Source organism: Stegodyphus dumicola, chromosome 6 (genome assembly GCF_044657685.1).
Source record: "Stegodyphus dumicola isolate Sdum_Otavi_A_Nest chromosome 6, ASM4465768v1".
NCBI lineage: Eukaryota > Metazoa > Arthropoda > Arachnida > Araneae > Eresidae > Stegodyphus > Stegodyphus dumicola.
This window is the reverse complement of record NC_140773.1, coordinates 78,928,732-78,943,199: the sequence shown is the minus strand read 5'-3', so window position 1 is coordinate 78,943,199 and position 14,468 is coordinate 78,928,732. Positions and strand designations below refer to the sequence as shown.

General features: G+C 34.1%; 1 protein-coding gene across 1 annotated transcript; it reads right to left on the bottom strand.

The window, feature by feature from the left end:
* Positions 1–10,207: 10,207 nt before the first annotated feature.
* On the bottom strand, positions 10,208–12,897 carry LOC118201191 (uncharacterized). Its single transcript, XM_035373241.2, has 3 exons — positions 12,795–12,897; positions 11,817–12,276; positions 10,208–10,398 (listed from the first exon to the last, which is right to left on the bottom strand). Exons 1-2 carry the CDS (start codon positions 12,807–12,809, stop codon positions 11,839–11,841), a joined length of 453 nt encoding a protein of 150 aa, XP_035229132.1. The 5' UTR covers positions 12,810–12,897; the 3' UTR covers positions 10,208–10,398; positions 11,817–11,838.
* Positions 12,898–14,468: the final 1,571 nt, after the last annotated feature.

The window sequence follows — 14,468 nt, the reverse complement described above, 5'->3', positions numbered from 1 at the left end:
AAAGCCTCAAATTATTAATTTTTGTGGTCAAAAATTTGCAGAGTCCAGTCATTTTAGGCATGGAGTTTTTATAGGCCGCGAAGGCCAAACTGAATTTTCAGGAAAATTCGATTATGCTGGAAATGGATCGGAGGGTGGTGGAGCCAGTGAAACAACCGCAAGTGGACCTTAGCCATTTGAATGACCATGAAAGCCAAGCCATCCAGCAAGTGCTGAGTACTTTTTCGAACTTGTTTTCAGAACGGCCTGGTAATTGTCAAATTGTTACGCATGATATACAATTATCTGCCGACAAACCCTGTAGGACTAAACCTTACCGGTAAGATAAACAGAAAGAACAAATAATTGAAGAACACATTCAGGAAATGCTGCACAACCAGATAATAACGCCCATAAATAGTGAGTACGCGAGTCCAGTCGTACTATGTAGGAAAAAGAATGATTTCCCTCCCTCGGATAAAAGGGCTTGGAGGTTTTCTATCGATTACAGAAGGCTTAATAGTGTTACTAAGTTCCCAGTTTACCCTTTGCCGGTTATAGAGGAAATTATTAGAAAGATTAAGTCTACGAGATACATGACTACGTTGGCCTTAACATCTGGCTACTATCAAATAGCTATGAGACCCGAAGACATACATAAAACCGCGTTTATCACAAAATCGGGCACTTATGCATTTTTACGCATGCCCTTTGGGTTGTGTGGGGCCCCGTCAACATTTCAGAGAGCTATGGACATTGTTCTAAAGCCTGTCCTAGGAAAATCGACTTTAATCTATCTAGATGATATAATTATAACGAGTAGTACGTTGGAACAACACATTAAAGACTTGGAAGAGGTTTTTAACTTATTAAAAGAGGCCGGTCTTACAATTAACGCATCAAAATGCAAGTTCGCGACTAAAGAACTTAAATATCTGGGTTATAAAATTTCCAAAAGGGTATCGAAACTCAGGATTCAAAAATAAAAGCCATCAAGAATTTCCCACCTCCCAACACCGCCAAGAAACTTTCTTCTTTCCTTGGGTTATTTTCTTATTATCGGTCGTTCATAAAAGATTTCGCGAACATTGTTGAACCGTTGTTAGCAATTAAATGAAAGAAAAGTAAGTTTACGGGGACAGCAGAAGTAAATACTGCATTTGAAAGGTTAAAAGAAGCACTCATCAATGCCCGTGTTTTGAAATTCCCGGAAGGGGACGAAAACCTGGAAATTGCAGCAGATGCGTCGGACTATGCCGTAGGTGCAGTTCTCAGGCAGAATGGCCATCCTTTGGCATTTTTTAGTAAAACTTTAAACTCTACGCAAAGGAATTATACAGCTACAGAGAGAGAAACATTAGCCGTATTAATGGCTGTACACAAATTTCGAGTTTATTTCGGCAAAGCGCCAGTAACAGTCTTTTCGAATCATGCCGCTGTTGGTAGACTTTACTCGGGGAAGTCTACTTTACTTTGTTGGTACTTCGTTACTTTGTTGGTAGACTTTACTCGGGGAAAAACCTAACGCACAGGTTAATAAGATGGGATTTAAAACTTCAAGAGTATAACCTAATAATTAAATATAAACCGGGTAAGGAAAACAATGTTGCTGACGCACTATCTCGAATAAAACTGGACGATGAAGGCAATGAACTCAAATGCGCTGTGTTGACTTCAAAAAATTTAGATTCTAGAGAAACAATTATTGCTGAATTGAAAGCTGATCCTGAATTTGGAAGTATCTATGCGTATTTGAAAGACCCCCGAAAACTTTGAGCACACAGATATCGCTGCAATAAGAAGTAGAGCAGAAAACTATGAAATAATAGATAATTTATTGTTTTATACGAAACCAACAAACGAAAATTTCGAATATAGTCCAGTCATCCCAGCCTCGTTTCTATTAAGCATTTTGAAGGAATTACACGACGCGAAAACAGCGGGTCATTTAGGGGTTAGAAAAACTATAATTATACAAAATAGTAACTGCGTATGTCAGGTCCTGCAATCAATGTCAGTTAATAAATGATATTATTTACAGCCCGGCCGGGTACTTAAATAGCATTCGCGCTTCATTTCCGAATGAAATTTTAGGCATAGATCTTCTTTTTCCTTTCCCCCAGAGTGAGTTAAATAAAAATCGTTTTCTTTTAGTAATTGTAGATCATTTTTCAAAATGGACAGAAATTGTTCCACTTAAACGCGCGTCAGCCAAAACAGTCGCAGATGCATTCTTACACAGACACATTTTAAAATACGGTGCACCGATAAAAGCCATTAGCGATAACGGTAAACAATTCGTTAGCCAAATATTTGAAAACATTTGCACTGGACTTGGCATACGCCATATGGTTCCGTATAGACCACAGGCAAACATCGCAGAAAGAGTTAATAAAATATTGTAAAAATAATTCGAAGTTATGTTAGCACACATCACAAGCTCTGGGATGGCTACATAAATGACTTAGCTTATCCTTTAAGAACAGCAAATCATGATACTACGGGAAAAACTCAAGCAGAATTATTTTTAGGACGGAAGTTAATTACGCCATTAGATAAATTATTCTTTGTGCAACAAAGAGAGGAAGAATTCAAACAAAAAGATATACAGAAACTCATTGATCAGGCGGTTAAATGTTCGGATACGGCAAGAAACTTTACTATGATAGAAAACGACGTGAAGCAGATTTTAAAGTAGGGGATAAAGTTTTAAAGCGAAAATTTTCTTTATCAAGTGCCCCAGATAATTTCACTGAAAAATTGGCTCCAAAATTTGAAGGCCCCTATGTAATACAGGAAATCAAGGGTGTCGTATTGTACCTTAAGAACGAGAGAAGGGAAACCTGTAAAGCAAGTCCCGACCAGGTGAAAAAATACTATAATCAAAATGATTTTGAAATCCTTAAAAGTTTCTTGCAGGACTCAAGCGCAAAAGAAGTGGAATTTACAGAATTAACGCCACCCGCTCCACCACCCAAGAAACAGAGAGCAGAAGAGGAACCTAGCCCTTCTACAAGTCATACTAGGGTCCCGAAAAGAAGGAAGGAAAATGGTCAGAATCCAGCATTCAAGAAATGCAGGAAATCAACGCCGCCGCGTAAAGAATCTTTGGTAAATAGGAAAAGACCAGATACAACTTTCCACAATAGAAATTCTGCGTCGAGGAAACCACTTCCAGGGCCAGATAGTCAGGAGCAAACAAGGCCGCCGTTCACGAGAAGAAAAAGACAGAAGGAGGAACGAAATGATTGGCACCAACAGAAGAAATTCAAGCAAGATTCCAGACCGGAGGCCGCTAAGACCAGCCGTCCATGGGCAAAACGGAAAAGACAGGAACCCAAAGACTCCCACCCCAAGAGGCCGGCGTACAGAGGGCGAAAACGAAAAGTCACCATGGACGAAACTCGAAGAACCCAAAGGCAAAGATTGACTTCTATGAATTCCCTAACTTGGGATCAATTCTGCCAGAAGAGGATGTCGGAGTTCCAAGCATCGAAAACTCAAAGATAAGTTAAAATCTTCTATAAATTTTTTCTTTTGTTCTGAAATGTTATGCGTAAATACGAAGTTCTATGTTTTGACGGAAGTCAATTTGTCTCGGTTGAGACTTAGTTTTATTTTACTTTATTTAGCTAAGGCAAAAGTATTATTTTCTTTAAGTGTAAAATCTAAGAGCAAGCAGTTCGAGTTGGTCGAAAGACTAGTTCTGTTATGTTAAAGCCAAAATTTGACCGAAAGTAAAATAACTTCGTATTCTTGTATTAATGAAAAATTTAGTTTCAGTGCTGCCAGCTTGGCGAAGAAAGCGTGAAGTAAAACTATTTTTATCTTATTCATTTTATGGTAAATTGTAAAAATCATATATATTAGAATCTTGTAAATATAGGTACATACTTGAAAGTTATGTAAAAGTAGAATTTAGTTTAGAAGCATAAAATTTTAGATGCTAAAAGTAAATGCTCGAAAGAAATTAATTCAAATTTAAGTATTAAACTGTAGATAAAATCATGCTTTTAGAGCGAAAGCCTGCATGTCTAAAGATGAATGAGGGGGAATTTAGAATGAATGTGTTTTGTAGGGTTCTCCACCTACACTTGAATTTTAAGAATGTTAAACATAGCTCATCGAGTTTTAGTATGTCGATTAAGGTGTGTCATATTTGGTTGTTGGAATTCTAACAAATCATTGTGGTTAGGGGAAGTGTTGTAATACAAAAACACGAATATTCCCGTTTGACACCACACATGGTGGAGAACCAGGGTAAAGTTAAATTCATGTTTGAATACTTGAATGAATGTGAATTAAGCAGTTAATTAAGGAAAATAAAAGGATCGAAAACGAAAACTTTATCCAATGTTAAGAAAGTGTAAATCATAATGTATTTAGAATATACTGATACTTATTCCTTCCAGATGCTGGAAGGAAGAGAAAAGATTGATTGCTGAAAACCAGAATAGATCCTGTAAGAAGATATGGTAATTTATTTATCTCCAGAAATGATTGTAATTTTATAGGAAACAGTTTGTTTTATGTAAACGGGGCTCTTGAGTTTTAGATCAGAATGTGGAAACGTTTTCAACAGGTCGTTTCTAGGACCTGCTTCCAAGTTTACCAAATTCTGGCAGCGGTAAATTTAGTGTTTATATTTATTTTAACTAACATTTATTTTAAGTTTAGGCTATCTGTCCTGTCAAGCCTTTACTTTCCCCTAGAATTGCCAATGCCAGAGTATGTAAATTGTAGTAGAACGCGCAGAGTATTCAAATTTTAGCAGAAGTAATTGAGTTTAAATAGAAGGGAAGCGAGATTGTAAGTGTGCTTCTTGAATCACGAGCGTGAAAGTTGCTTGGTAGAAAGTTTAAGAACCGCGCGTTTCGGCCTGTGTGCCTATTTCGACAGTTCTTTGAATTTTTCAAATTCTTAATCAGAAAGTTTGCTGAATCTCAGCTGTATCTGAGAACGCGGTTAAGTTAGTTACGATTATAGAGCCTCGTAGGTACTGACTTCGTTATTTATTCATCCTGTCATTTATTTTTAGTTGCATTTTTGTCTATTTTGTTCAACCGCCAGGTCGGCGAAGTTTGTGAGCGTCAAGTGCACGCAACTGTGATTTCTAAAGTGAAATAAAAAGGGAGTTAAACCCTTCTTAAGAGTCTGTGCAATTTCCAGTTCATAGCAGTCACTACTACTGTTGCTGACAAGTTGGGGCCTCCCAACATCATAATATCTAACTCTGAAAATAATGAATTCAGCAAAGTTTATGATTGAAATGATATGCACAAAGTTTCCGAGAATGGTATTCATATAATATTGGTTATTGTGCAAAATTAACATAGATTATGACTAAAAATATAATTTTTATCTTCATTTAATTCAACACACACAGTGCGCTTGCAAAATTTTAATACTGAGTTGTTCATTACGTCATAGGAGACACACCAAACCAGACTAGTGTCAAAGATGTTCATCCTGCATTTATTTTTAGTTGCATTTTTGTCTATTTTGTTCAACCGCCGGGTCGGCGTAGTTTGTGAGCGTCAAGTGCACGCAACTGTGATTTCTAAAGTGAAATAAAAAGTTTAATGTTTTTGAGTGTTTGTTAATGAAATGTTTTAATGTTTTTTGCTTTTAAATGATATATTCTTATGGATACTCAATTGAATGAAATCTTGGTTTACATTCACACCAGTCCATATCTGCTATGAAGGCCTGAAATGCTGAAGAACTAAAGAACGGTTAACATCAAATTGAAATAGCAAACGGTAATGGCGAGTGTTTTAAATAAATGTTTATTGGCGAAAGTTAATTTTTACATAATAATAAATACAATATATGCCAAGTCTCGCTTTCGAGACTGAAAAAAGTAAGTTGAATTTCTTCCATTGGTTAAGCAGTAAGGAAGATATAGAACTGTTTTTTGGACTATGGTGTATATCTAATCTGTTATGTTTCTATTAAAACATTTTATACTATTAAAGCAGTAAGTGAGAAAAATATTGATCTTATAAGCATATATATGGTTTGACAGAGATGTCTGATGGTTCACGGTCGTTTCGATCTATGGCTGGCAGCGTTATTGGTTTTCATGGTTTTCTTCGTATGTAATATAAATGGTACCTGGTTTCTTTCAGAAAGTTCTCCACAAAGGCATACCTGCATACCTCCCTTTAGGCAGATAGCCTTGGTTTGCTTTGTCATATTCCAATAGCCTTATTTGATGATCCACGAATTTAGAAGAGAAAGTATCTTTTCCAAAAGTTGTTAAGCCGAGAGGTTAAAGCCGTTAAATACTGTCAGTTCGTCCTGAATTCGGCGGCTAGCTGTATTAGGATATTTTGAAACGTATTAACTTAAATTCTAAACTTGCAATAACTTAAACTCGCTTCTGCAAAGGAATTCCTTCATTGACAGATAATCCTTGAATTAGTCCATAAAATTAAAAATACTTCTCCTAATAATACGATAATAACCTCTTTGGGTGTTACTTTACTGATGAATCACTATGCCTTACTAAGCTCTCCACCAAAGGCAGAGTTTTTAAAGACACTGAGCATTGATAGTCGGCCAGGGTTCGAATCATGGTGAGCAGGCTTGTTACATGGAAAGTTTCCTAGTTTTCTAAATATAAACTAGTTTCACTTAGAGCACCTTCCACGTTGGCATGCCTTTCCTTAGGTAGATAGCTCCCTTGTGTACTTTTTCATATTTAAACAAATTAGCAAGTAAAAAAGCATTTTTGTAGTTAGCGGTATCTTTCCCAAAAGTTGTTCCAAAACGTTTCAGTATCTAAAGAAGATCTTAACTTTGATTCCACTGAATTTACTTTGATTCCACATCGTGGTATAATTTGGCAACCGGAATCCGCAATCTTTACTTTAAAGTTGGTTTCAAAGACAAATCATCTTTTAAGGAAAAGAGATGTCCTTTCAATAATTGCTTGGCTGCAGGATACTATTTGTTTTATCGGGCGAATCATTTGCAAAGTTAAAATATTCCTTCAGAAACTGTGGTTTCTAAAATTGTACTGCGATGATGAATTATTTGAACCATTTTCCAGTGAATGGAATCATTTTGCATCAAAGTTAAAAGACTTAGAAAACAATAAGACAGAAAGATATGCTTTGCATTCTATAACAGATAAAAAGGCTGTCGTAGGTTTCATTGATGCTTCAGAGCGGTGGCTTACCTAAAACCCATCCAACATAGCTCTTGTTTAAAGTTACTAGGAAGCAAATCTCAAGCAGGCCCTTTAAAGTCTCTATTGTTGCCACGTTTGGAACTTTCCCCTGCTTTTCTACTTGCTAAGCTTGTTAAAAGCGTTCTGATATCTTTAAATTTAGACATTGAAAAGATAACATTATATTCTAATTCGACAATAGCATTAGCATGGATAAACACTTCCTCACATCAGCTGAAGACGTTCGTTGGACATCGTGTTGCGAAAATTCAGGCTTTATCAGAAAACTTCTTGGAAATATTATCCCTTCTGAGAAGGATCCTACTGATATGGTTTCTCGTCCAGCCTAGCGAACTTTTATCTCCGAAACGATGGTTCAATGGATCTGCTAATCTTGACGTCAGTTTATACAAAAGACTAATTTGGATGATAAAGACTATGAACGTCACGAATATCAATTAAAATGATGTCCGAAAATTTCTCTTAATACCACTTTTAGTGTTGATTTAACCGTTTTCTTTCTTTAAGTATCAATTTTGTAAAACTAATTCATATTCTTAGTTTTCATTTATGGCTTTATTTCCAGGAGTCAGTAAGATAAGAGGTCATCAGGTACTAATTACCAGAGAATAATGTACGTATGCCAAGCTATCCACTCTGAAACTAGCATAGGAAACAGTATTTAAAAGAGAAATTCAAGCAATAAGATGTGGTAAAAATCTTAAGGGTAGTCACTTAGGTGATTTAAATCCTTTCCTTAATGAAAATGAAACACTTAGGGTGGGTAGCAAATTAAATAAATTATCCTTGTCTTATGACCAAAGCATCCTTCCAGTAAAATTTCTGCTTCCCAGGAATAATAAATTAACTACTTTAGTTATGCAAAACTTTCACATAAAAAATTTACATGTTGATGCTCAAACTTTGCTTCATAGTGTTTGACAGGAATTTTGGCCATTAAATAGCAGAAACAATTGGTACATAACTGCATCACCTGTTATATAAATAAACTCAAAATAACCCAACAACTTATGGCACCGTTGCCGAAAGGAAGAGTTTCGTTGAGTTTACCCTTTTCTGTAACTGGTAATGATGTATGCAGACCCTTTTACATAAAATATAAAAGCCAACGAAGAGGTACCTTAAATAAGATATACGTTGTCATTTTTGTGCGCTTAGTTACTCGAGAGATACAACTAATAACTTGTTACAGATCTAACATTGCTTAGCTCTAATTGCAGCATAAGAAAGATCTTTCGCGTGAAGCGCACTTAGTTGGGCTATATATATGGATAACGATCTCGGAACCAAATTCGACATGAAAAGGTTGTTAAACCTTGTCAAAAGTTTGCCGAGCCTTTCTACATATTTAGCTTCTGAATCCATCGTTTGTAAATTCAATCCACTTCGATCTCCCAATTTCGGTGGCATCTATGAGGCAGGACGGAAATCATTTAAACATCATCTAAAATGAACTTACAGAAACGCAAAATTAATTCTCGAAGAATTTTTCACTGTCATAAATAAAACTGATGGTATCTTAAATAGTAGACCTTTGTTACATTCCCACTGGCAAGTAAAAAGGACTACTATTTAAGTCTTTGTTAATAGATTTAAATACTGTCTTTGTTAATAGACATTCCCACTGGCAGAAAATTGTCAAAGTTTACCAAATAATATGGAAAAAATGGTCCAAATATTATCTAAAAAACCTCCAGCAGAGACAAAGGACAGTATAAAAATAGGTACTCTTGTCTAAGTTAAAAAAAGATCAAGTATCTCTGAAAACTTGGATAGTAGGCGGTATCTATGATACCATATATGGAAGCAAAGGTAAAATCCGTGTTATTGTTGCCCAAACCCCTCAAGGACTGATAAAATGGGGTCTATCTAATATATGCTTTCTGCCTACGAAAGACTTGTAGAGACATTAGGTATTTTTTGGCGAAGCCAGAGAGATGAAAAATTAGCAAACGCCTTCGCCGGGAATCAAACCACGGACCTCTGGAATACCTGCCCAACGTGTAGAACCACTAAACCACGAAGGCACGCTAGGAAGGCGTGAGAAATATCTTATATACTCCCCCTTTTAAAGGGCTACTGGGTTTCTAGGGGACCTAATCGCCAAATCCTGGGTGTGGAAAATCATCATCCACAACTCGTTTAGTTCGGGAGCCACTATAGAGGCATTAGGTATTTTTTGGCAAAGCCGGAGAGATGAAAAATTAGCAAACGCCTTCGCCGGGAATCGAACCACGAACCTCTGGAATACCGACCCAGCGTGCAGAACCACTACACCACGAAGGCACGCTAGGAAAGAGGGAGAAATAATTTATAGACTGAGGTTGTGAAATTGGATTATAATTCGTTGTATTACTGTTGCACGTTTCTTCTACTATAAAATTCAATCTGTTTGTTTGGTGAACTGATATATTACCTTTAGTTGCTTAGAACTGTTATGTTTCTAACTTGAAAGTCTAAAATTATGTATATTAGTTTTGAAATTAGTATTTTAACGTCGGGTGGGATATTGGAAAATCATAGTCTGTCAAGCGGAAACCTTTATCTTCTTCATTGTTGTCTAATAAAGAATTCTGTAACGTGCATGCGGCAATATAATTTTCTTTCTTGATACTAATGTTTTGATAGATTGATGTTCGCTTCTCTTTTAAAGGCTGATAACTGAGCAGTTATATGATAAATAAATGAAAGATGAATTTCAAAAGAAATTAGTTTTGTTATTTCGTAGTTACAGTCTACAGCAATCATGAATGCCCACCTTTTTCCCAAAATTTAACTTTTAAGGTACGCCATTGGTAAACGCATTTCATTTAGAATTTCGCTTTGTTATTTTACACATTTAGATCAAGTAAAATCGTGTTCTTAAAACAGGTTTATTTTGGATGAAGTATATAAACAAATTCCAAATTATAAAAAATTCGTAAATTAAAAAAATGACACAATCAGAAAGCTTAGGTTTATTTTGGATGAAGTATATAAACAAACTCCAAATTATAAAAAATTCGTAAATTAAAAAATAACACAATCAGAAACCTTTAAAAAACACTTTTTATTACTATTTTTTTCCTTCCTTTTACATTACAATTGGCTTAGAACATCTTCCAAGAATACAATCTTTCCTTAAGTAGGTACTCTCAAGTGCTTTACTGTAGTCCATTAAATAAATACACATTTCATCACAACAGCATAATTTCTTTTTTTTACCAGTTCTGTCTCATATTCTGAAACAAGAAAGAGTTATAAAACAATTTACACACGGACTTTAAACAAAATGATAAAAAAAGATTCTGATGTGGTTAGCATATGACCATCAGCCAATTCCGTGCTTTAAATAACAACGAGCTTTAAGTAAAGTATTACTTCTAGTTGATCATTTGTAAAACAAATCTAATTCGTTGTTCCAATAAATATAAAGGACAGTAATAGGATATTTTAGTTTACGTTTTATTAGATACAATTGACCATGTGTTAAAACTGATTTTTGAGTTTTATATTCCATCATAATACCATAATTCATTTACAAAAATCTGTTCAGAGCTTCAAGTAAAGTATCACTTATTTATTTTAGCCCAAATCTAATGTATTGTTCCCTTTGATATAAAGTCTAAAAAACTGAAATTGAAAAGTTTTGGGCTGTAATTTAATATAGTTTTACATTAAAAACTGTTATGGTTTCAACCAGAGTACCACTTCCGGTTGCCCACTTTTACCCAAATTTAACGACACTCTTTATATAAATGCATAAAACTTAAAACATAAATTTTTTAGAAGTGTGGTATAAAAGTTAACATGGACGAAAAATATTCACCATATAAACACAGACATCATTGTGAAAGTAGTAAAAACGTGTTGTGTGGACGGTGATTCTTGCTTACTCATTGAAAATTTACCATCGAACTTTTTAAAAGGATATAAATATGCAAATATATTAAATTAAACATAACGCTGTTTTTAATTTATTCAATTTAAATAATAATAAGTGTAGTTTCTGCTGGAAGAATATTATTCAAATGAGACTCCTTTTGTAAAAAGTTAAGCTTTTTTTTTCCTTCATAAATAAAATTTTGGGTTATTTTTTCATTATCTCAATAAATTTAAACATTTTAAAGAAATTTTTGATATGTAAGAGGAATGTATTTCGAAATAGCTTCATTTTACGAAAAGCATGCAACTGAAAGGCAAGTTACAAATATTCAAATGTTTCTTAATTCCTAATTTTTATGACCCTGATTATAAAACCAAGCCTTATATTAAACAAAACAGAGACACAAAAATCTTTACAGAACAGCTTACTTACTGAAGATTTCAGAATTAAATTAATTTATAGATCCATAGATTGTAATACTTTGATTACAACACAGGCATACATATTTTTATAAATCTATAAACCAACAAAATGTAATGTTAAATTTAATCTTATTTTCATGTTTCAAAGATAAATATAGCATTTATATATGCATTTATGTATTAAATTATCTCAATATTATTTGTTAAAATAACTACAAATATAATAGTTATAAAATAAACTATTCCAAATTTAATTTTAAAATATTTGAATTTCTGTTAAAGTAAACGACAAAAAAAAAAAAAAAAAAAATCGAAATACAAATAAAAAATATATAAAATAAGAAATGTTTACCATCTAAAAAATCCCCTTTTAATCACAATCCACTGGACCCGTAATATCCGAGACTACCTGCATATTCATCGTTATAAACGCCATATCCTCCTAGTCCAACGCCTCTATAGCCAAGACCATAATCACCATGTCCTAGTCCAAGCCCTCTATAGCCAAGACCATAATCACCATGTCCTAGTCCATAATTTCCATATCCCAAGTCGTAATTGTCATATCCTAACCCAGAATCACCGTATCCTTCTAACCCATAGCCTCCGTAACCAAGACCATAACTTTTGTGAACGCCGTGCCCAAGTCCTTGATTTCCATAGCCAAGCAAGTAGCCTCCATACCCATGTCCTTGACCCTTTTTGAAATATCTGCTACTGATTCCATATCCATGCCCATGTTTACTGTGGTGGTGAATAACATCAACGTGGGAGCTACAGGCCACTGTTATCAGGGCCAAAAGAAGGAGAACCTAACAAAAGGAAATTTTTGTGAGTCACTGAAAATATGCAATTATGGTGATAAAAAGTACATTCAGTATTAAAATTTATTTTTTTCTTGGCCCTATTTATAAGAATCAAAACATTATGAATTAGTAATTATAACATTTTATTTATGAGTCAAAAGCATGTTTTTTATCGTAAAAAATAAAACACTACTGGGCATTACTATTTTTCTGAAAAACTAAAAGCCCTAATTATTGCATTTATTGATGATTCGTATACAATAGCTTCAAGGAAAACTTCTGAGACTTATATTTGCAAGATTTCAGTTTTTCAGGTTTCGGCTAATTATCAATAATTTTTCAGAATATCATTCTAGTTTTTTAACAGCATTACATTTTATAACTCAGTCTATTCAAATGTGTTAAAATGGTTATAAGAGTATAAGATATTCCTTGTACACAAAACAATTAAACAATTATAAATTAATATTTGACATTTCCATTCGTATGGATATAGAAATAACAGTACAAAATATAAATCTTACCACAGCCTTCATCATATCGGTGATTATGATTGTTTACAGCTATGTTCCAGTGACAATAAATTTCTGTTTAATGACAGCATTTATATACTAATTTTAAGTTCCGCTTCATCAAGCGCGTACTCTACTTTTCAACCGTCATATTTAAATGATGAGAAACCGTGAAATAATATTTTATTTCATTACTTTTTATTTCAAATTCAGTGCCAAATGTTGCAATAAAGTTCACCTTTTTTTGCTCCAGATAAGCCTTAACACATTTAAAAATTCGGACGCCTTTAAAGGTGTCTGGTGAATGCCTTTAATTACTATTTGTTTTCGTTCAGAAAGCATCACAAGCCGAAGAATCACAGTTTTCTTCAGTTCTATAATATCTGTCCAAAAATAATTTTAACTTTTTGAATCCTTCCTGTTTTAGTGTATGATAGGATTTGGGTGGTATAATGATTTTTTTCAAATCTTTGACAAGCGCTTCCGAAAAGACTTGCTTATCCGAAAGATTTATGCTGTGATATATGAAAATCCAAATGTGAGAAAATATGAGATTTAGAAAAATGCATCCAGTCTTTGTTTTTAAGATAATTAAAGAAATTACAATGAAATTTAAAAAAAACTCACTTTGAGGGAAATATAATTTTAAAAAATTACATTTATTATAAGCTTGATTGCTAAAAAGAACTCAAATTGAATTTATCAGAATATGAGAAAATATACTAACTGCCTAAGGGAAGAGACATCTCAATGGAAGATTTTCTAAAGGATAATAACTCGATCTTTATTAGACATGGGAGAATCACCGCGCGTTTATTCGCCCTTTCGCTGGTGAATTTACGGAAAGAAACAAAACATTTTTGCAACATGAGATAGCAAGAAAAGTGTAAGTGAAGAAATGAATTTTTTGAAGTGTTTTCTTGATCGCCAGAGGTCACTGAATGCTGAATCATTCAGCAGCTTCTACCACCATGCAAAGAGTAAGCGAAGCTGTGTCGGTAAAGAATCTTTCTGTTTCAATTGCCTTAATAACCTACCAGTGAATAAAATCAAGATAATTGCACGGATAAAGCTTTCAATACATTAAAGAGAGTGTGTAATAAACATAGGTGTATGATGTACAGGGAAACCCTGAATGATAGATTAAACTTGAACATAGTTTTTCCATTTCAGTTAACAGTTATGAATCTGAACGTCATTAGACAAATTAGCTCTGAACATGTAGGAACATGTTATTGTTGCAGCCTGAACTATTTTATACCAAAATGGTTATTCACCTTGAAATTGTCCAGGTGTGATTTTAAGATAGAATTATTGCCGTTCGAGTCTGGGAAAGTGTAAGAAACGACTGTTCATAACGCGAAGTATTTAGGAAAACAAGCCTACTGTAAGAACTCACAGTACCATCAATACAATAGTAATAATAATAGAGGAAGTATTCTTTAATAGTCTGAGGAGAAAAGCACTAACTCGGATCTGGTTGACGACATTGTGAGTGAACCGCCAGTTTGCAGAATTTGTTTTTCTAATAGTAATATCTCATATCAGAAAGCTATAGTCACACGATGCGATCAAATAGATAGCTATAATTCTGACTTATCTTGGAAATAAAGGTAAATGGACGGAAACTTCCTAAAATGAAATCAAAATCCAGTTGTCTATTTTTTAATCATAAGAGCAAGAATA